This window comes from Ovis canadensis, chromosome 16 (assembly GCF_042477335.2).
Source record: "Ovis canadensis isolate MfBH-ARS-UI-01 breed Bighorn chromosome 16, ARS-UI_OviCan_v2, whole genome shotgun sequence".
In the NCBI taxonomy this organism is placed as follows: domain Eukaryota; kingdom Metazoa; phylum Chordata; class Mammalia; order Artiodactyla; family Bovidae; genus Ovis; species Ovis canadensis.
Genome location: NC_091260.1, coordinates 19710507 through 19735298, shown reverse-complemented (window position 1 = coordinate 19735298; position 24792 = coordinate 19710507). Strand labels below are relative to the sequence as shown.

The 24792-nt window shown below is 38.5% G+C and overlaps 1 protein-coding gene across 2 annotated transcripts in view; it reads right to left on the bottom strand.

The window, feature by feature from the left end:
* FAM169A (family with sequence similarity 169 member A) overlaps positions 1-24792 on the bottom strand; it is a 67851-nt gene that overhangs the window by 31786 nt on the left and 11273 nt on the right. For both annotated transcript variants that reach the window (XM_069555728.1, XM_069555729.1), the window contains exons 2-5: positions 16701-16835; positions 15435-15534; positions 15038-15123; positions 12771-12942 (exon numbers count right to left, since the gene is read on the bottom strand). In XM_069555728.1, the coding sequence (XP_069411829.1) occupies positions 12771-12942; positions 15038-15123; positions 15435-15534; positions 16701-16832 (490 nt within the window). In that variant the 5' untranslated portion in view covers positions 16833-16835. The remainder of the gene's footprint in view (positions 1-12770; positions 12943-15037; positions 15124-15434; positions 15535-16700; positions 16836-24792) is intronic.

The window sequence follows — 24792 nt, the reverse complement described above, 5'->3', positions numbered from 1 at the left end:
AAATCTAGAAAGCAGGCTAATATATATAGAGAGCAGATAAGTGTTTCCTTGGGGACAAATTGAGGAAGGAAGGATGGTTACAAATAGGCACAAAGAAACTTTTCGGAATAAGAGATCTGTTTACTATCTTGATTGTAGTGACAGTATCACAGCTATATACATAAGTCAAAACATAACATCAACATGGTTAACTTTTTGTAAGTTAGTTATACCACAATAAAGTAAGAAGGGTTAAAAAAATAAAAAGACAACTCAATTTAAAAATGGGTAAAGGATTTGAACACATAGCCCAGAGAAGACACAATAATGGCCAAAATGCATGTGAAAAGACGCTCAACATCCTTAGCCATTTAGCAAATGTGACTCAAAATGACAATGCCATGCCACTTCACACCTACCAGATTGGCTATAGTCAAGAAGACAGATAAAAAGAAATGTTAATACCAGACCAACTTACTGGCCTCCTGAGAAACCTGTAGGCAGGTCAAGAAGCAACAGTTAGAATCAGACATGGAACAATGGACTGGTTCCAAATTGAGAAAGGAGTATGTCAAGGCTGTATATTGTCACCCTGCTTATTTAACTTCTATGCAGTGTACATCATGAGAAATGCCAGGCTGGATAAAGCACAAGCTGGAATAAAGATTGCTGGGAGAAATATCAGTAACCTTAGATATGCAGATGACACCAGCTTATGGGAGAAAGTGAAGAGGAACTAAAGAGCTCCTTGATGAAAGTCAAAGAGGAGAGTGAAAAAGCTGGCTTAAAACCCAACATTCAAAAAACTAAGATCATGGCATCGGGTCCTATCACTTCACGGCAAACAGATGGGGCAACAACAGAAACAGTGACAGATTTTGTTTTCTTGGACTCCAAAATCACTGCAGACAGTGACCACAGCCATGAAATGAAAAGACACCTGATCCTTGAAGAAGAGCTATGACCAACCTGCTGCTGCTGCTGCTAAGTCACTTCAGTCGTGTCCGACTCTGTGCGACCCCATAGACGGCAGCCCACCAGGCTCCACCGTCCCTGGGATTCTCCAGGCAAGAACACTGGAGTGGGTTGCCATTTCCTTCTCCATGCATGAAAGTGAAAAGTGAAAGTGAAGTCACTGAGTCATGTCCAATTCTCAGCAACCCCATGGACTACAGCACACCAGGTTCCTCCGTCCATGGGATTTTCCAGGCAAGAGTACTGGAGTGGGGTGCCATTGCCTTCTCCATGACAAACCTAGACAGTATTAAAAAGCAGAGAAATTACTTTGCAGACAAAGGTCTGCATATTCAAAGCTATGGTTTTTCCAGCAGTCATGTATGGATGTGAGAGTTGGACCATAAAGAATGCTGAGCATCGAAGAATTGATGCTTTCAAACTGTGGTGTTGGAGAAGACTCCTGAGAGTCTCCTGGACTGCAAGGAGATCAAACCAGTCAATCAACGCTAGAAATCAAACTAGGAAATCAACCTTGAATATTCATTGGAAGAATTGATGCTGAAGCTCCATATCTTGGCCACTTGATACAAAGAGCCAACTTACTAGAAAAGACCCCGATGCTGGGAAAGACTGAAGACAGGAGAAGAAGGGGGCGACAGAGGACAAGATTGTCGCATGGTATTACTGACTCAATGGATACCAGTTTGAGCAAGCTCCAGGAGATGGTGAAAGGCAGGGAAGCCTGGTGTGCTGCAGGCCATGGGTCAGAAACAGTCAGGCCCGACAGAGCAACTGAACAGTGACAATGGGTAAATTGTATGGTATGTAAATGAACCTTAATAAAGCTTAAAAATGTAAATGGAACAACAAATGTATACATGTGACTCTAATAAACTGTTTATAATCAGATTTTTCATATACTCCCTAAACCTGCTCCTTCTCCTGTTTTCTAATTTTTCAGTAAATCTCATCATCATTCTACCAGGGGCTCAGAGCAAAACCTGAGATCTCATCCTTGACTTTTCCTTCACAGCCTATGCATAATCCATTAGAAATACTGCAGCAATGACTCCATAATTTATCTTAATTATGAAGACTTCCACCCCTTTCTTCACCTCTCACCAGAGTTTTCTGCAACCGCCTCTTAACTAACTTCACTCTTAACCCTGCCATCTCTCTTTCTGGTTTTCCACACAACACAGCTACTTTTATAGAAGACTAACCAGATTGTGTTACTTCCATGCTCAAAATCCTCCACCAGATTCCTATCACCCAGAGTGAAATTCAGACCTCTAAAAACCTCTTCTCTTGAAACTTCAGGAAAGTTCTTCCCTCATTGTTCCCTCACTACCTTCAGAGATGCTTGCCCTGACTAGTCTATTTAAATAGTGCCTCTATTTTAAATAGTACCCACCCCAACACACACTATTCTTTTAATCTAGTTTTTCTTCATAGCACCTGAGAGCATATCATCTATTTGTCTATCCATTGCTATCTCCTCCTCTTAAATGTACATTCCATGAGGATAGAGTTTGCAAACATTTTATTACTATCTCTCAATTTCTGCTTCTTGCTCTTTCTCCTATTCACCCTCTTCCCCTCCCCTTCTTCTCCTTCCCTATCAATATAACAAATACAAATAACTTCTGAGTAAATGAATAAATGTTCACAATATCATTCAGGATCTATGCATCAAATTCAAGAACAGCTGTTCTGTCACAATTGAATGACTCTCTTTGCCGGGGTCCAGCCCCGGTGGATCCAGGGAATTCGAAGGGTAGACGGAGTCGGCGAGGAAAACTTATTTATTTATTAATATAAGATTAGATTAGGAAGAAATACTGTAGTAGGAAAATTAAGTGGAGAGAAGAGGCTGATTAACTTGGGTTACATGGAAACCCAATAAAGCTCCAGACAAGGAGCCTGTACCATCTACGTTAGGCCGCCAGCGCCCGTTTGAATATCGGAGAGTGCCCCGCCTTGGGCTCTCTCTCTTACGGATCTTAAAAGCCGGGACAAGTAAGTACACATAGTGAGCCTCCACACCCCAGATGGGAATTCAGCCTGAAATCAGAGTAAAGAGGAGACACGGGGGAAACCAGTCCAGCGACTGGCTCTCCTTCTATTGTCCTTCAAGGCCTTTTATACTTTTGATTATACATAGAGATCAATGGGTAATACAAAATTATGTAGCGTTAGCAGCCCAGACTCTTTCTGTATCTCTTTTTGTATACAAAAGGTCTCAGGTGATTTACATTATCTTCTGGCCAGGAGGCTTGTTAACAATTTTTTGGCTGTCTTTCTTAATGAATGTTAAATTTTTTGGCTGTCTTTCTTAATGAATGTTAATTTTGTTTCCCCTAAATGTTTTTCTTTAATCTGCATCTCCTTAAAGCACTAAAGTTACATCTCTATAGAACAAAGGTGCAGTGGGTTATAACAAAGAAGGTACTTAACTCAAAGATTTAATGTTGCTAATACCAGGTCTACTACTTGTTTTTCTATATACCAACTATATCTAAAAATAAAGGATATGAAAATTTGGCAGCAAGTATTGGCTCAACAAATGAAACCTTTAATCAGTCCTATTCTAATGATTTTGACTCTTCCGAAGCCCCTACATTCCTAGGATGTTTTAAGCTTCCTGTGCCTCCTGCGGTCAGGAGGCCTAAAACAATCACATGCGCAGCTGTACAAGTCCTGCAGGCAGGCTAGAAAGCCATCAGAGGGGTTTTTGGATTGAAACACTCTTTCAAATGCAGAAGACTAAAGCCCTAAATTGACTTTTTCTAGAGAATGTCAGAAGAGTGGAAAGGCAGGCAGATTCTTAATGTTGGGGGGTGGATGCTCAGGTAATTCCAGGGGGAAAACCTGAGGTCTGATTCCCCTTGCCATCAGAGCTGTGCCGCATGACCTTGTCACGGTTGGAATCCCTCACGCTGGCTCCCAGCATCTCTTTTCATGGCATCACCATTTCCTCTTTGTCTAAATGGGAATTTGTCTCTTCTCACCTTCATGAAACCTGGCTTAATACCTTATGAAGCCATCAGTGTGTGATTGTCTCCACAGACACACAGCATAAAGTGAATCCTAAAGAAATAATGCTACTAGGTATCTTTACTGGAGAAGGCAATGGCACCCCACTCCAGTACTCTTGCCTGGAAAATCCCATGGATGGAGGAGCCTGGTAGGCTGCAGTCCATGGGGTCGCGAAGAGTCAGACATGACTGGGCGACTTCACTTTCACTTTTCACTTTCATGCATTGGAGAAGGAAATGGCAACCCACTCCAGTGTTCTTGCCTGGAGAATCCCAGGAATCAGAGAGCCTGGTGGGCTGCCATCTATGGGGTCACACAGGGTCGGACATGACTGAAGCAACTTAGCAGTAGCAGCAGCAAATATCTTTACATGAGACCTCGCCATATATTACTAGAGAAGTATTCTCATCACAGTCTTCATGCTTTATAAATCAGTTAAGGTAACATGAGCTGTTACAATAAACCGAATCTGGAAAGCTCAACATTAAAGAGTTTCATTTTTAAATAACAATGCCACACGGTTGTTTCCGGGTTGTGGATGGCTTTCTGATTCACAACCCTTCAGTTACCTATTGCTGCCTCACAAACCATCCCCAAACGTACTGGCTTAAAACAAAATCTGTAATTTCGTTACTTATCACAACTCTCATACAGTATTAGGTGGGCCACTGGCACAGCCAAAGGTCCAAATGCCTCTATTCCCACAGCAGCAGGAATTGCAGCTGGGCTTGCCTCCCAGCCGGGCACCTCACTTCAATGTAGTTAAAGACCTTGATGCTGGCAAAGACTGAGGGCAGGAGGAGAAGGGGACAACAGAGGATGAGATGGTTGGATGGCATCAAAGACTCAATGGACATGAATTTGAGCAAGCTCCGGGAGATGGTAAAGGACAGGGAAGCCTGCAGTCCGTGGGGTCGCCAAGAGTCAGACATGACTGAGCAACTGAACAACAACAATATATACTATCAAAAGTTATTATTTTATATCACATTTTTGTTATTCCTCAAAAAATCTTGAAACAGAAGGGCCAGAAATCTAAATTTTAGTGAAGAGAAACTGAATGACCTATCCAAAAAAGGAGGTAAGATCATAGCTATAGCTCTGAGTAAAAAGAAGTCAGAAAGTTGTAACAAAAGCTAACAGCAAATGAAGAGAGGAAAAAACACTTCCACTAAATATTATTTCAAATGGAAATTTCAAAAACCAAAAATACATCTCCTAATATCGATCATAAATAAATCCCTTTGGAAGCAAGTTAACAAACTGATGTTGAAGGTGTTGGTTAGATTTTGCTTCCCTCACAACCTTCTTATGTTTTTCCAAAACACAAGTCTTCAAATTGGATCAAGGAGATTTACAGTTGAAGCCAAATAAGAAGCATTTCCAAAATAACACTTGACTTCAAATTTTTTCCCGTCTACACTAAAATGTGACATCTGATTTATACACATTTACTATCTTTTATCTTTCTTGACATAGGACAGTTAACAAAACTTTCACTGAATTAACAAGCGGTTTTGTTTTATTTTTCATGCCTGTATGAGATTTTTCTCCCGAGCAGTTTTCTAGTTAATAGGTGGACCTGATTGTCACAGACCCTGTGAGATTTAGAAACTTCACCTAGTTTTGTGGTAGACACCGATCAGACTCTGGGAATAGTCCTTTTGATAGTGCTCATTTTCAACTCTCCATCAAAATTTCACATACACACTGCCAGCGCCCAACAGTCCTCTAAGACTTGTTGGGGAACACACACACACACACACACACACACACTTACACACACTCACACACACACACACAATCCATCCCCCAGAAACAAGCACTTTCATCTTTTTCGGTATTTAAAGTTATTTTCAGTTATTATATACATATATAATATATATTATATATATTGGATGGAATGATGCTAAAGCTGAAACTCTGGTACTTTGGCCACCTCATGCGAAGAGTTGACTCATTGGAAAAGACTCTGATGCTGGGAGGGATTGGGGGCAGGAGGAAAAGGGGACGACAGGATGAGATGGCTGGATGGCATCACTGACTCGATGGACGTGAGTTTGAGTGAACTCTGGGGGTTGGTGATGGACAGGGCGGCCTGGTGTGTTGCGATTCATGGGGTCACAAAGAGTCGGACACGACTGAGCAACTGAACATTATATATATTATATATATATATATATATATATATATATATATATAATACAGTATTTCCAGTTTAAATAACTTACTACTTCTTGATTTTTCCATCTTAGGCATGATACTGACTTCCCAGTATAGGAGATGAGAATTAACTTTTATATATTAACACATTCACACACCCTACTCCCAATACAGCAGTGACAGAATGAGATGGTTAAGACAGCATGATCAACTCAATGGACATGAATCTGAGCAAACTCCAGGAGATACTGAAGGACAAAGGAGCCTGACATGCTGCAGCCCACAGGGTTGCAAAGAGTCAGAAATGACTTAGGGACTGAACAACAATTCCCACTATACCATAACCACACATCCTATACAGGCCTTGTCCTATTACCTCAATATAGTAATATATCATTTTCGCTAGACCAGTCTTCAGCAATTACATTATGCATACACACACACATACACTTTTGATAACTGAGCCATGTGGTATATCAGGATTGTTTTTCTATCCTGCATTGCTTTTTGATACACCTTAATAGTGGTTTATCACTCATTAATTAGTGTTTACTTCTAACATATCCCTCAAGAAAGTCTCCCTTAACTTGATAAAACTCATCTTGATAAATGCAAACACATCAGGTATTCCGTATTTTTGAACCAATGACCCAGAGCTTCCTAACCAACTACAACCTAGATAAGTCAATCTCTAGAAAAGTGCTGTCCAAAAGAACTTTCTGCAATGATGGAAATGTTCTATATCTCTTCTCTTCAGTGTGGTAGCCACATGCAGTTATGGGACACTTACACTGTGGCTAGCATGACTGAGAAACAATTTTCAGTTTTATTTCATCTTAACTAATTTCCATTTAAATAGCTACATAAAGCTAATGGCTACCAACTGGGACAGAGAAGCCCCAGAATGATCAGAGCTGTGATTTGGGGATATTTCTCTCCTTCATTTCCTAATCTCTTTCTTGATTTCCTTATTTTAACAGAGCATAAATTCTAGCTTCCTGAAAAACGATGCATGAGAGATTAAAAAAGGTTTTTTTTTAATTAACTATGTAGAAATCTCCTTCTCTCTCATACTTCATTTATAATCTGGGTATAGAATTACAATGAAAGTCACTCTTGAGAGTCCCTTGGACTGCAAGGAGGTCCAACCAGTCCATCCTAAAGGAGATCAGTCCTGGGTGTTCATTGGAAGGACTGATGCTAAAGCTGAAACTCCAGTACTTTGGCCACCTCATGCCAAGAGTTGACTCACTGGAAAAGACCCTGATGCTGGGAGGGATTGGGGGCAGGAGGAGAAGGGGACGACAGAGGATGAGATGGCTGGATGGCATCACCGACTCAATGGACATGAGTTTGAGTAAACTCCGGGCATTGGTGATGGACAAGGAGGCCTGGCGTGTTGCGATTCATGGGGTCACAAAGAGTCGGACACGACTGAGCGAATGAACCGAACTAAAAAATGAGACATTAAGAAGTTAACTAGTGTACATGGTGGAGATTGCTGACAAGGAGTTTGGACTTTTCCCAGGGGAATTATTTAATACTTTTTAAAATATTTTTTATATTTTTAAATATTTTTTTCTCTTGGACAAGTCAAATTCCTCAAAGGAAACTTTTTTGTTCATGTGGAAAATTCTGAAAGAGATGGGAATGCCAGACCACCTGAGCTGCCTCTTGAGAAATCTGTATGCAGGTCAGGAAGCAACAGTTAGAACTGGACATGGAACAACAGACTGGTTCCAAAGAGGAAAAGGAGTATGTCAAGGCGTCAAGGCTGTATATTGTCACCCTGCTTATTTAACTTATACGCAGAGTACATCATGAGAAACACTGGAATGGAAGAAACACAAGCTGGAATCAAGATTGCCGGGAGAAATATCAATAAACTCAGATATGCAGATGACACCTCCCTTATGGCAGAAAGTAAAGAGGAACTAAAAAGCCTCTTGATAAAGTAAAAGAGGAGAGTAAAAAAGTTGGCTTAAAGCCCAACATTCAGAAAACGAAGATCATGGCATCCGGTTCCATCACTTCATGGGAAATAGATGGGGAAACAGTGGAAACAGTGTCAGATTTTAATTTGGGGGAGCTCCAAAACCACTGCAGATGGTGATTGCAGCCATGAAATTAAAAGACGCTTACTCCTTGGAAGAAAAGTTATGACCAACCTAGATAGTATATTCAAAAGCAGAGACATTACTTTGCCGACTAAGGTCCGTCTAGTCAAGGCTATGGTTTTTCCAGTAGTCATGTATGGATGTGAGAGTTGCCCTGTGAAGAAGGCTGAGCACCCAAGAATTGATGCCTTTGAACTGTGGTGTTGGAGAAGACTCTTGAGAGTCCCTTGGACTGCAAGGAGATCCAACCAGTCCATTCTGAAGGAGATCAGCCCTGGGATTTCTTTGGAGGGAATGATGCTAAAGCTGAAACTCCAGTACTCTGGCCACCTCATGCGAAGAGTTGACTCATTGGAAAAGACTCTGATGCTGGGAGGGATTGGGGGCAGGAGGAGAAAGGGACGACCGAGGATGAGATGGCTGGATGGCACCACTGACTTGATGGACGCGAGTCTGAGTGAACTCCGGGAGTTGGTGATGGACAGGGAGGCCTGGCGTGCTGAGATTCATGCGGTCACAAAGAGCCAGACAGGACTGAGCGACTGAACTGAACTGAACCATTAAATAATTTTGAAATACATAACATGTATTCACACACCTTTGGTAACATTTAAAATTTCCATCAATTATAAAGACTATAATTTTTAGCAAGACTTCCCTCGCGGCTCAGATGGTAAAGCATCTGCCTACAATGTGGAAGACCCGAGTTTGATCCCTGGGTTGGACAGATCCTGGGGAGAAGGAAATGGCAACCCATTCCAGTACTCTTGCCTGTAAAATCCCATGGACAAGATAAGCCTGGTAGGCTACAGTCCATGGGGTCACAAAGAGTCAGACACAACTGGGCGACTTCACTTTTAACAACTATTTATCTTAAAAATAATTTCAGACTTAGCAGAAAGTTTCAAAAATATGCAGAGTGAGTTCCCACACATCCTTCATCCAAATGCTCCTAATGTTAACATCTTACATGGCCAGAATACTATTATCAAAACCAGGACTTCAACACTGATAGAAGACTATCAGCAAAACTGCAGACCTGATTCAACTTCCAGCAGTTTGTCTACTGATACCCTTTTTCTGTTTCAGAATCCAATCCGAGATTCCATATGGTATTTAGTTTCATGTCTCCTAAACTCTGGTCTTTGACACTTCCTCCTCCTTTCCTTGTCTTTCATCATCTTGATACTTTTGGAGGTTACTGATCAGTTACTTTGTAAAATAACCTCCAATTTGGCTTTATCTAGTGTTTTCTCATAATAAAATTGAGATTATGCATTTGGGGCAAAAACAGTACAGAAAAGATGTGGTGTCCTTCTCAGTATACCATCCTGGGGTCTCTAATAGTGATCTGCGTTTTATTCTTGGTAATGTTAACCATGATCTATTTACTAACATGGTGTCTGCCAGGATTCTCTATATAAATTTACTATGTTTCCTTTTTGGTTTTTGGCCTTAGGGCATGTGGGGGATCGTAGTTCCCTGAGTAGGTATTGAACCCACTGTCCCCTGTAGTGAAAGTGTGGAGTCTTAACCACTGGGCTGCCAGGGAAGTCGCCCCATCCCTTCTCAGAAAAACAATATTGATTAAAGAAAAAAACTATATCACTACTCTTTTAAATGTAGCAAATGGACCCTAAAAACTATTATCAAGGTGGGAGGGGGGTTCATGTTTGGGAACGCATGTAAGAATTAAAGATTTTAAAATTTAAAAAATAAAAAACTAAAAAAATAAAAATAAAAATTTAAAAAAATAAATAAGTAAATAAAATAAAAACTATTATCAATTTGATTTGATAACTGTCATCACACACTGAACAAACTGTTCCTTACTACGGAACTATTAACAGTAAAAACGTTTACATCATTCCTCTCCACCCTGCCTTCTATTCTATTTATTCTACACACTGTTATCTTGATGTAATATATTTTTATGTTTGGGTTATATATTGATTACCTAATCATTCCCCTCTGTAAATACATATCTGTATATAAATATAAATTTTTTTAAATATAAATTTTTAAAATTCCTTGTGACCGTAAGGTTCTAAATACCAATTCAAAAGTAATTCTGAGTTTTCCTTAAAATTAATATTAGTATATGATGGATCAAAACACAAGTATATTATACATTTGGAAAATTATTCAGCAAAAAATAAAATTTTACTGAAAATATCTCTCTTAATGAAATATATAGAGCTTACCTTTATCTTTTCAGTTTATGAGTCCATGAACAAATATTACATACTACCAAAACACAGCAAGCATTAATTCTGTTCCTTTTATTTCTATAGATAAAATGCTTAATAACCACAGGAGGGACCAGAAAATCTTATTACAGTGATGTTACTCAACCCTGCAAGCTCTCTTTAGTGTTCTGTATCAGATTTTATACAGTGATCTGCTAAAAACTATTTTTAATAATCTGACATCTACCTAACCCAAAAGATAAACAAACTATGAATCTCTCATGATAATTTATTTCAGGCCCCCCAAAATTATATATTTTCTTGAGCTTCATTTCCTATAATTAGATTTGACCTCATAAACAGTCTCCTCTTATATATCAAGATAATTTTTATGTTCCTACTAATAACCCTATATACTGATTTGCATTTTAAAAAATCATAAATAATGAGTGATAATCACAGACTTTCATTCAACTACAAATGTATTTAATAAAGACTTTATCTTTTTGCTACTGGTACAGTTTTTTTCTGCTACGTATCAATACATTAAGAACATTTCTATCACAAAGTGTTTCAGTTTTTGTCCTGGGCAATTTTTTACAATCATGGGTTTCCTTTGTAGAAAACTACTTCCAGATGGTTACAGGTTCAAAGGCTAGCATAAGCACATCTAAGTTCACTGTTCTCTGGCTGACGAGAGCCAGAGCGTAAAGTGGAAAAAGACAAATAAACAGGCAGAAAGGCAGTTAGCAGGGAAGAATGGAAGGTGCTAAGAGGGGCAGACAAGTAGCAGTTGGAAGCCGAAGGATATAAATCTGAGTTAAATGCCAGAAACAGAAAACAGAAGCCAGGTTCCAAAGGAGAGGAGGAGCCCCAAAGCAGAGCAGGAGCCCCGGACACACATCAAAGAGGGCCCAACGCCTGGAATCGAGTCCTGACCAGAAACACTGAGAGGGGAGTGCTGTGCCCGGTACTAACTGTGTGTCTTTCATCTAGAGATGCTCTAAATGATAAAGCATACACTCTCATGTACTTCAAATGTCTATAAGCTAGTTTCAAGTAGGAAACCCTGCTGTAGCCAGTATGAGCAGCAACAAGCCTTTAATTTCCATAGGAATTATCTTGTAAAAAATAAAGCATATAGTAACTGAAACATACTCCAGCCCCAAATGTATGAAAACATTTTAAGCCAATAAAGTGATGTCTTTATGCAATACAGCACTAGGCTTCCACTAAACAAACATCATTATTCTGCCTCTAAATGATGGTATCTTTCTGGAGTTACATAATTACTGGTTCTGCTTCAAATTTATACAAGAATAAAACAGCATACTAACGGAGACTTATTTACTACACCAAACCATTTAAAACTATAGATCACAGTTTTATTTATTCTTGAGAAAAAGTGACCTCCCTTTCATTGACTATGTATACTAATTCTCATCATAAATGTCCACTAATTATATGAATAAGGTATTATTAGTCACAACTATCCTTCAAGTCAGCAGGGAATTTGGTAAGATCTTTAGAGGGCATTTGATCACAAGAGCTAAATTTGGCAAGTCTGAAATATAAAAAAGACAGAAAAATAATGGGAGCGTTCTCTGTGAAAGGTCTTTTGGCCTAGGTGCAGAGCAAGGCTGCCTTTGTTACACGGTGGTTGTCAGGTGTGGAGTATGTACGCACATGGACTAAGCAGGTTTGATTTTTCTGGCTCCAGAAGCTCTAGGGAACTAAATGAACAGAACACACAGAGCAAGATGAAGCTGCTCTAGTCTTTCAGGAATAGGGTGTAGTTGGGTCCTGGGATCAGAAATCCAAACTTGACTAGATTAATGATGTCAAAGATGCTTGGATTCTCTAAATATATTAAAGCACTTTGTTTTTCATGGTGATTAGCAAAGCGGCCTTTAACCCATCAGGCTGAATCAGCTAAAACTAGAAGAGAAAGGCTGTGCATCGGGTCCACAGGTAGAAAGGGGCTTTGGAAAAAGTTGGAAATAGTGACAGAACAGGAATCGAAGTAGAACAAGGACCTTTAAATAAAGGGAAGGAAATGGGAGGGAGAGAAGACAAATTTGAGCCTCAACATACAACTTTCTTCACATACGTGGCAAAATTTTCCTATCAAATGTTTAATCTTTTTTTCAAGACTTTCCTAACAATCCTCACTTACATAGAATCAAAGCACTCACAAGAAATACTGAGTAAAATCATCTCAATTTGTACTTTAGATACTAATTTAAAAGGGACATTGATATAGGTGGGGTCCAGAAAGTGAGTTTACATAATAAATATTTTATTTAAATAACTTTTAAAGACTCACCTGTAGGCTTAACTGAATAAAACCCAATGGCCTCTCCTTTCTTCCACAGAATCTTAGCATAATCAGTACTGCTATGACACAGGAATGGGATCTCATTTCTCTCCATTTCCTGCTTTCTATAAATAATTCGATTCAGAACATACAGAACCACTCTCTCCCCAAGAGTTCTCACCTACAAAGAGAGTCAGACACCAGGCACAACGGTTATAATGCGCATCAACTGAGAGATGCAATTTACCTCACTCCCTGGTTCCGCATCTTGTACTGACATTCAAAGCATTTTGAATACATTCAAAATGACTTGTAAACCATTTTATTTTCACAAAGATGAGACCAAGTCATTCACACCAATAACAATCCATTTCTATGGATACAAATTATGCATGAAGTAATGCTTCGCAGCAAAATTCTAAAATGGGCAAGCAGGTTTCCAATATACCAATGCCCAGCATCTCCACTTCAGCGGTCAGTGTTCTCTTCTGGCTTCCAACTGCCCAGATCCCAGGTCTTCCCAAACTCTAACTGCAGCCCCAACATCTCTAGTGCGTCAACTCTTTCCACCCATTCCAGCCTACACACACAAAAAAAGTAAAGAAAATAAAAGGGACAAAAGCTTAGTGTTACCCTGAAGACTTTAAAAACAATCATCTCATTTGATGAGGAAAGCCATAATTATGCTCTTGGGAAAGGCATCTGTCTCATCCTTCCCAGGTAAAATGGTCATTTAACAGTCATGTGTTTGTTATGCAACCCTCAGGAATACCTGTCTCCCCGCGCGCACACACACACACACCCCTCCACCAGACCACATGGGCAATGATGGTGACACCAGGGCAGTCTGATGAAAACAAAACTTGGGTCAATCACAGAATGGAAACAGATCCTCACCTCCTACAGGCAGCCCTACACAGTCACAGGGATCCCCTCATCAACTGCCTGACCCTGAACAGTAGAGTTTTCCCCACAGATATCTGTCACAGCTAAACACAAGAGTCTAGCCATGAAATCTACACGCCCGCCCCAACTTTCCTTAAAGAAAAACAAGAATGTCTAATTAGGGGAAGGGAGAGAAAAAAAGCATTAGGCACACACACTACTACCAAAAACCTCCCTGGAAAGAGATTTCCAATACCAAACACCACCTGAAATGACCATGCTCACCAGCTTACAAGGTAACCCATGCCTTCCTTCAACAGCTCTGACCAGCATGAAATTCATCCTCACATTGAACTGAATGAAATCTCTTTTCCATAAACTATACTTTGCTTGATATTCTGGACCACAGAGTCTACAAATATTTGAAAACAGCCATGATATTCTCCTAAATTTCCTATCAAAGCTGAATGCAGAAAAAGACTAATCTAATATGATTTTGGGTACTCCTGCCATTCCAGTCTTATCCCTTGAAATGGCTTCAGATCCCTAATATCTCTCTGCATGTCAGCGGATACAGCTACTACAAATATAAACTGAAGATATTGATATGATAATGGGGCTCTTCTGTATAAAATTAAGGTTTTTATTAGCTTTCTTTCTTTCCTTGATTTACTTCTAATTAACTAAAGCCCAATCTTTTTCATATGTGCTGCTGTTTTAGTTTGATCTTCATGGTATACAGTTAATTTTCTGAACCCATAGATATTATTTTACCTTTTCCAATAGTTTATTTTCATCATGTTAGATCCTTTGCTTTCTTAATTCTGCCTCAACAGATGAGTTCTCTCTTCCGGCACTGTGGCATGATAAGCATGCCAACTATGTCATCTTCTAAGTAACTGATAAAATGATGACGGGGACAGAAAAAAGGACTAGGTTTTACAGTATGCTACTGAGGACCTCCTCTCCACTACACTGTTTGGAACACTGAATGGACCACCCAAAATGGCCCTACTCATAAGCAAGTTTCCTGGTCAGTCTCTCCTAGAGACAGAGAACCTAAGCAACCACACAGAGAGAATAAGCTTTTTCCCACCCCAAAGGAAAAATCAGAACCTGAAGTTGATGTGGGTAACTCCAGATCAATTAAACCACAGGTTCTCATTCCTCCTCCCTCAATACTCAATCCCTACTCCCTCACATTAAAATCAAGGAAGCCCAATTTAAGTGCCAGTTTCACTGTAACAATGGAACAATGAAAGGGTATAATATCACCAGGTACCCTAAAATGGAAAACAGCCCAGTAACTTCAAAAACTATCCCTGTTTGTGGGAAACACATCGTGAAATGGTCTCGTAAGAAACACTTCTAAAACGACAGGGTCTTGTTACCTGCTTAAGCCCCTCTCTAGAAGGGACAGATGTTTTCACAATATCATCAATAGCCCACCACTGATCAGCAAGGTAAAGTGCCACAGCTAAAAGAGAATAAATGATGGTTAACATCGAAGTCTTAAAGTACATGATATTACTATTTTGTAGGTTTTTAAGGATACTCTTAAATATACCCATACTTTATAATACAGTGTGGCAGCCCCATTTATACTATCTTATTGTATTTCGCTCACTAAATATTTAATCAACTGAGAAATTTTATTTTCCTAAATTTACAGTTTGAAATAAGCTCCCCCCCCCACAAATCCCTTCATGTAGCTATCTTTTAATAAATTTCTAATTGTTTGGGGGGGGGGGAATTCCTCAATTTATAAAGATTAAGCAAAATAGAGACCTGTAAGTGAGTCCTCTGGTGCAAAAAGAGCAAGAACTTTCTGGGTCTGATCTCCACCATAGAGAGGTACAAAGCCTACATTTGACAGGCTAATAGGAATCTGAAATGACAATTGATTAAACATTAGTGAAGAGCTGGTAAAGAAAATATAAAAAACACCGTGTTTCTACCAAAAGTTTAAACATACATTAACACTAGTTGCATAGTTTCTTTTCACAGAGGATATTTCTAGTCTCCAGATGAAAAAAAAACAAAAAAGACCAAATGAGATAGACTTTGCTTTTGCAGGAATTTTATTAACTTGGGAGAAAAATGAAAGCATTTCAATAAATATCACTGTGCTCTAGCTATGCATCTGAATAAAAACAAAACATGATATGCTCTACAAAATGATTTAAAATTTTTCATCATCTGTTATTTAGACCATTTGAGGAAGAAAAAAATTTCATTTTCTAGTAAAAGACACTAGGGTATTTTCCCCCTGAGATATATACAATACTTTAAATCTTTTCCTCCTTCAGTGAATGAAAGCTGCTCAGTCGTATCTGACTCTTTGTGACCCCATGGACTGTAGACTGCCAGGCTTCTGTGTCCATGGAATTCTCCAGGCAAGAATACTGGAGTGGGTATTCCCTTCTCCAGAGTATATTCCCAACCCAGGGATTGAACCCAGGTCTCCTGCACTGCAGTCAGATTCTTTACAATCTGGAACGCTAATTCCCTATTTATACATAATATTGTCATTCAAAGAACTGTAAAATACTGATGTTGGAAGAAGAATTCATTAAATAAACATCATTTGCCAAAAGAAAAACCTGAGGCCTAAAGAGGTTACAGAATTTGCCTGTCATCAAATTCACACCAGAATTCTAATAATTTTATGCCTAATGATCTATCAAAATATAGTCAGAAATTTTAATATTTTGGGGAAAGGAAGGTTTGTGACATAAAAAAGTATAATGTAATGTTTTGCTCATTTTTTTTTCGTTTTTTAATAAACTTTTTTTTGCTGATTTTTATAAAAAATGTTTGTAAAACAATTTCCAAATCTAAAGTAGATTTAATTGGGTTAGCTCAAATATGGCTAACCAGTCATTTGACCATGCTGCTGTACTAACAAATCAATATTTATCCATTTTACTGAGAAGTCTTCTGATAAAATTTTCAAAGGTGATTAGTTAACACTTTAAAAGATAATAAAAGGATACTGACTTCATTGTAAACTCAGTGGAAAAGATTGATAAAAATCACAGCAGGATGCCTTACCGTAATATTGAGAAGAGAAAAACATTCTGGATTTTCAGGGTCCCCACACCTCAGATCTGACATGTAATCTTCAGCAGAATTTTCCAGTTCCTCATGACTGCAATTATCCAACATATCCACAGGGAATGCCATCCTCTTTAACAAACAATATGGGACAAAATGTTTCAGAGTATGAAATACTGTTTTCTAAAAAAAACAAAAGAAATGCTATCTTCTTGTACTGAGAAAACTTTTTATTGTAATAGCACAGCATTTTATTGTAAGGAGACTTCTTTTTTACTATGCCAAGAAAGACTACAACTTGAGCCTGCTGATTTAAATGTATGTCAAAAAGAAAACTTAAACACTCATATTAAAAATAAGCAATGAAACAAGAATTAATGCCCATGCACCTTTGGTCAATTAATTTATGACAAAGGAGATAAGAATATACAATGGACAAAAGACGGTCTCTTCAATAAGCAGTGCTGGAAAAACTGGACAACTACATGCAAAAGAATGAAATTAGAATATTTTCTTACACCATTTAAAACAGTTTTTATACCATTTACAAAAATAAACTCCAAATGGATTAAAGACCTAAACTTAAGACCAGAAACCGTAACAGTCCTAGAAGAAAACAGGTAGAATACGCTTTGACACAGAGCACAGCAGTACTTTTCTGGATCTGTCTAGAGCGCAAAGGGAACAAAAGCAAAAATAAACAAACGGTACCTAATTAAACTGAAAAGCTTTTGCACAGCAAAGGAAGTCATCAACAAAATAAATAATCTACTGAATAGGAGGAAATATTTGTAAATGATATGACCAACAAGGGATTAATACCCAAAATATCTGAACAGCTCATACAACTCGATGTCAAAAAAACCAACCAGTTAAAACACAAGCAGAAGACCTGAATAGGCATTTTTCCACAGAAGTCATACAGATGGCCAACAGGCACATGAAAACATGCTCAATGTCGCTAATCATCAAAGAAATGCAAGTCAGAACTACAACAATATATTAGCTCACATCTGTAAGAATGGCCATCATCAGAAAGAACATGAATAACAAATGCAAGAGAAGGTGTGGAGAAAAGGGAGCCCTCCTACACTGTTGGTGGGAGTGTAAAATGGTATAGCCACTGTGGAAAACAGTATGGAGGATCCTTAAAAAGCTAAAAATAAGGAATTCCTGGTGGTCCAATGGTTAGGACACAGCACTTTCACTGTGCTGGGCCTGGGTTCAGTCTCTGGTTGGGGAACTATGATCCTGCAAGCCCATACCTGGGTATATACCTGAAGAAAACAAAAACAGTAATTCAAAAAGACACATGCCTCCTAATGTTCATAGCAGCACTATTTAAAATAGCTAAGATACAGAAGTAACCTAAGTTTCCAGATGAATGGATTAAGAAGATCAGATTTTTTTTAATGTGGTATTATGTGTGCGTGTGGGGTGTGTGTGTGTGTGTGTGTGTGTATAATGCAATACTACTCAGTCATTAAAAAAAAGAATGACATTTTTTCTTTTAAAGAATAACATGGATGGACCTAGAAGGTAATATGCTTACTGAATTAACTCAGAGAAAGACAAATATTACACGTTATATGTGGAATCTAAAAAATAAAACAAACAATGAATATAACAAAACAAATTCACGGATACAGAGAACAAGCTGGTGTTTATCAGTGGGAAGAAGTAGAAAGGGACAAGACGGAGTTAGGGAATTAAAAAGTACAAACTACCATGTATAAAATAAGCTACAAGGATATACTGTTCCGTACAGGGAAATGTATGATTACAACTTTAAATGGGGTGTGTGTCGGTCTGTGTGCATCTGTCTGTCTGTGTGCATGTGCATCCGTGCACACACACACACAGTCATGTCCTACTTTTTGACCGCTTGGACTGTAGCCCACCAGGCTTCTCTGTCTATGGAATTTTCCACACAAGAACACTAGAGTGGACTGCCATGCCCTCAGAGGATCTGCCCGACCCAGAGATTGAACCTGAGGTTCTTGCATCTCCTGCACTGGCAGGCATATTCTTTACCACTGTATCATAAATGGAATATAACCTACAAAAACACTGAATCACTGTTTTACACATCTGAAACTAATACTGTAAATCCACTATACTTCAATTGTAAAAAATGAATAATTCCTTAAATGACAAAACTAAATATTTATAAGGTATAGGATATAAACACACATGCATAGAAATAAATCATCATATACCTCTCAACATAAGAGTCACTGTAAAAGGACACAGGAACTTTTCAGAGTCACAGAAACATTTACAAATACATTTTAGTGATGGTTGAACAGCCTTATAAATTTACTTAAAAAAAAAATCACTGAAGTACAGCTGTAACGGGTAAATGTTTTTCAGTCACTCAGTCATTTCTTTTTGCGACCCCAAGGACTGCACCATGCCAGGCTTCCCTGTCCTTCACCATCTCTCTGAGTTTGCTCAAACTCATGTCCATCAAATTGATAATGTCATCCAACCATCTCACTGTCACTCCTTTCTCCTCCTGCCCTCAATCTTTTCCAGCATCAGGGTCTTTTCCAATGAGTCAGCTCTTCACATCAGGTGGCCAAAGTATTGAAGCTTCAGCATCCGATGAATATTCAGGGTTGACTTCCTTTAGGATTGACTGGTTTGATCTCCTTGCAGTCCAAGGGACTCTCAAGAGTCTTCTCCAACACAGTTCAAAAGCATCAAGTCTTCCGCGCTCAGCCTTCTTTATGGTCCAACTCTCACATCTGCACATTACTACTGGGAAAACCGTAGCTTTGACTTTACAGATCTTTGTCAAAGCAATGTCTCCACTTTTTAATACACTGTCTACGTTTGTCATGGCTTTTCTTCCAAGGAGCAAGTGTCTTTTAATTTCATGGCTGCAGTCACCATCCGCTGTGATTTTGGAGCCCAAGAAAATAAAATGTCACTGTTTCCATTTTTTCTACATCTGTCTGTCATGAAGTAATGGGACCAGATGCCATGATCTTAGTTTTTTGAATGCTGAGTTTTAAGCCAGCTTTTTCATTCTCCTCTGTGACCTTCATCAAGAGGTTCTTTAGTTCCTCTTCACTTTCTGCCATAAGGGTGGTGTCATCTGCATATCTGAAATTATTGATGTTTCTCCCAGCAATCTTGATTACAGCTTGTGCTTTATCCAACCTGGCATTTCACATGACATACTCTGCACAGAAGTTAAATAAGCAGGGTGACAACATACAGACTTGATGTACTCCTTTCCCAATGTGGAACCAGTCCATTGTTCCATGTCTAGTTCTAACTGTTGCTTCTTGACCTGCATACAGGTTTCTCGGAAGGCAGGTAAGATGGTCTTGTATTCCCATCTCTTTAAGAATTTAGTTTGTAAACTGTATCTCTCATAAATACAGCTGTTAAAAAAAGGAAACCAACAACCTAAAGGGGGTGGGGACACTAAAGATTTTTCACTAAAGTCAAGAAAAATAAGGACTTAACTAATAAATAATATGATACGTACTTGCTAATGCAATTAGTCGAGAAAATTAAAACTTCCCTAGTGGTTAAGAGAAGGCAATGGCACCCCCACTCCAGTGCTCTTGCCTGGAAAATCCCATGGACAGAGGAGCCTGGTGGGCTACAGTCCATGGGGTCGCTAGGAGTTGGACACGACTGAGCGACTTCACTTTCACTTTTCACTTTCATGCATGGAGAAGGAAATGGCAACCCACTCCAGTGTTCTTGCCTGGAGAATCCCAGGGACGGCAGAGCCTGGTGGGCTGCCTTCTAGGGGTTGTACAGAGTCGGACACGACTGAAGCGACTTAGCAGCAGCAGCAGTGGTTAAGAATCCATCTGCCAATGCAGAAACAGAGGTTCAATCCCTGGTCCAGGATGGTTCCACAGGCCATGGGACAACTAAGCCCACATACTGCAAGTACTGAGCCTGAGGTCTAGAGCCCACGAGCCACGACGACTGACACCGACACACCCTAGAGCCCGCGCTCCTCAGCAAGAGAAGCAATGAGAATCCCGAGCACAGCAACTAGAGAGGAACCCCGCCTCGCCACAACTAGAGAAAGCTCACGCACAGCGTGACCCAGCACAGCCAATAGTTAATTAAGTAGTTAACTAAAAAATTAAAGAAAAAAGCAATTAGAGGCATAACAACTGGGGACAGGTGCATGGGTTAGGGGAAAAGGAGACTATCTCTACCCCAATTTGCAAATAATACATTTAACTGAAAAACCAAAAAAAAAAAAAAAAAAAGGAAAAATTATTCCAAACAATTAAGAAAACGTAGTAAAATGGTAAGATATAAAATTACATAGAGAAATCAAGCCCTCATATATATAATAATAACCAGTAAGAAGAAACAATAAATGGAAAGTCCAGGACTTTTTAATAGATAGTACTGTTTCACTGGTCTGTCTTACAATATATTGAAATGAGAGATTAATTCTGCCCATTAAAAAAATATTTATTTATGTGGCTGTGCTGGGTCTTAGCTGCAGCATGTGGGCTAGTTCCCTGGCCAGGGATTGAACCCTGGCCCCCTCATGGGAACTCAGAGTCTCAGCCACTGAAGTCCCAATTTTTTTTTTTTTTAAATTTAGGGGAAAAGTCACTGAAAAAATAAGTTACTTTTCTCTAAAGTGACCTTCAAATCTATTTAAATACAACAAAAGTATCATTAGATAAGGAACTTAATATCTAATAGAAATGAGATAAACACAAAAAAGACATATTAACATACAGTTAAATATATTTTTCTGAATTCTGAAGATATGTTAATGAGAGGAAGTTCCTTTTTTAATCATAATCTGAAATATTGGTCCTAAGAACTTTAAAACCTAATGTACATATGACTGGGACCTTAATTTGTAAATATATATAATTTTTTTAAGTAAGCTGATTTTAATTTTAAAAAATCAGAACCTAGAAATAGAACACTTAAATTCAACCCATCTGCTAGTAAATGTCTAAATAAAAGGAGAAAGTAAGAAAAACTTGTGACACTATTTATGAAAGCAATACCACAGGACTTCCAGCCAACTTGTGAAAAGGAGGAAAATAAAAACTGAATTTCAAGAGATAACCAAAAAATAAAAAAACAGAGAACCATCAGGAGCTTATCTAAATAAGATGTTACAGTTAGAAAGGGATCATAAGATACAACAGTAGCTCTGCATTGAAGGAAGCTTATTTGTTAGTTTGGCAAATCTTTGTATCTCTATCAAAGTCAATATGAAAAAGCAAACTAAGCAAATACAACAGTATGTTCTACAGTCAAACCATCACCTATAATGAAGAAACACGGGACTTCCCTAGTGATCCAATGGGTAAGACTCCACACTCCCCATGCAGGGGCCCAGGTTCAATCCCTGGTCGGGGAACTAGATCCCACATGCTGCAATTAAGACTCAATGTAACCAAATAAAAAAAATTTTTTTTCTTACAAAAACTAAAAACAGGAAATGGTCCACGGCACGTGAAAGAAGCATAAGGAGGACACTAGTTAAAAGAATGTTACTACAGTAACTGTTTTTGCTTTCCTGCAGACAAAATCTCAACTTTGTAACCAAGTAAAACATTCAAAGGCACTTAAGTTCAAGAATGAAAGTATTCCTGGGACTTCCCCTGGAGGCCCAGTGGCTAAGACTCCATGCTACAACCACAGCGGGGCACAGATTAGATCCCTAGTCAAGGGAACTAAGATCCCACATGCCAAGGTCAATTTAAAAAGTATTCCTCTTAAACCAACTCAAAAGACTCTCTAAAACATTAACTACCAAAACAAGGTGTGAATGAGATATTAAAATTTTTTATTTGCTAAGAGTAACCATGATGTAAAGGATAAAATATAAATTAATAATTGAAGATTACTTTAAAAAAAACATTTATTCATCCTAAACTATAAAGCCTATGAAATCCTCAACTTGAAATATGAGATTATACATTTTCCTAATCAGCATTCAAATTTCTATAACTTAAATATTCACCTGAATATCAATTAAAAATACCTCCTAAATCTCCAGTAGTGTAGTGCTTACCATTAAGAAGACACTGCTAAAGATCAAAGGCAAGTAGAACATGCCTAGTTGTAAAAAGAGAAATTAATTATCCTTTATTCTTAAACCTTTTCAAACTGATGTTTTAAAATACAAAAAATAATCTCTTCTGGGTTTATTTGTATTTTTAGTTAAAGATTATATAAACACAAAATGAAACAATTCTGTTTTCCTGAAATTCAATCATGTAAATACCTGAAATTTGCATAATGAGCATTACCAGAGGGAAAAAATTTGGTTAGATGTTGTGATTTCCCTTCTTTTTTAATAACTAACTTTTATTAAGTGCCAGAATGTGTCAGAACTGGGCTAAAAGAACGTCATGCACTTTCATTCAAGCCTTGAGGCTTGAATGATATGTGGTGGACCCAATTAATATTCTTATTTTATAGAAAAGTAAACTATCTTGGAGATGTTAATCATTTCCCCAAAGTCAGAGAGAGAGAGTGGGTGGCAAACCTCAGACCCAGGCATGGACCTGACACCCAAGCCCATCCTCCAGAGCAAGTGAAACACTGGCTCTGTGTCACATTTATGAGTCGTTATTTTACAGTGAAAACCTTTAGACTTGGAGCACTAGAAATGTGGCGATTTCCAGATGCACCTGACTTGACTTTAATATTGTTCATTTTCCTGGTGGCTCAGATGGTAAAGACTGTAATGCAGGAGACCTGGGTTCAATCCCTGGGTTGAGAAGATCCCCTGGAGAAGGAAATGGCAACCCACTCCAGTATTCTTGCCTGGGAAATCCCATGGATGGAGGTGCCTGGTGGATTACAGTCCATGGGGTTGCAGAGTCAGGCACAACTGAGTGACCAACATTGAAAGTTTTTTTTTTTTAAAACCTTTTTTGGAGACATGGAAGCATGACTGGTGGTTTAATTGCTAAGTCGTGTCTGACTTTTGCAACGCGGTGGACTGTAGCCTCCATGCTCCTCTGTCAATGGGGATTCTCCAGGCAAGAATACTGAAGTGGGTTGCCATTTCCTTCTCCAGGGGGAAGCATGACTAAATGTCCTTAAGTCGACCATTTTTGTGGCAGCAAAGCTAGTTTGAAATGAATGTATTTCTTCTTCACTATAAAAGAAATTATTTCACTATTTTCTCTCTCATTTCACCTCCAGGGCATCTCCCAACAAACTTAAAAGTTGTTATTTTTGAATATAGTTTAAAAACAACTATAGCATCATAGCTTTTAATATGAAAAAACTTCCCCAATTCCAAAGGCCCAAACACACACCCCTTCTAAAATATTTCTGTGTTTTCAAATCTGTCCTTAAATCCATTACTTTTATTACTGGTCACTCTCAGTGCTAAGCTTTATTGGCTAAACAATCACTGATGAGTATTTTTAAAAGATGAAAGAACTATAAATCAGTAATAGCAGCAGGTAACATTTACTGAGAAATGACAACATACCAGACTTTAAAGAGAATGCTGCATGTAATATATAATGAGGTACTTCTATCAGCCCCATTCTACAGATGAAGAAATGGAGCTTTAGAGATTAAGACATGATCAATGTCACACCACTGGTGGAGCTAGAAGAATATGAATCCAGACGAGCAAATAGGCATTCCACTGTAATTATTTTTTACTCAATATGCAAAATCAAATATCACACTCTTTGTCATAAGAAATTTACTTATATAAAATATCGCAAGTGCACCTTGTTACTAAACATTGTATTCACGTATTACACCAGAAAGAGTACTTGTATTGGAATCCTGTGAGGATGCTCAGGTTAGTTTTGCCACTAGCCAGCTTCGTGACCCTAGGCAAGTTACTCACCATCTTAAGTCTTCTGTATTCTCACTGGTAATGTGATGCAACTAGACAGGATAATCCTAAGGACCTTTTCACCTCTAAAAGTTTGTGATTGTTTATTTTAAAAAATATCGGTTAGCTTAAGACTGTAAGTTACTAGCCTTAAGCTGGTTCTGCTAGGCTTAGGGAGACAGAGAAGGTTAGTAAGGTTTTGGAGAGCTACAGCTTGCTATGAAAAACATCAGTGACTTCTCTCTCTTTTATTGTTGT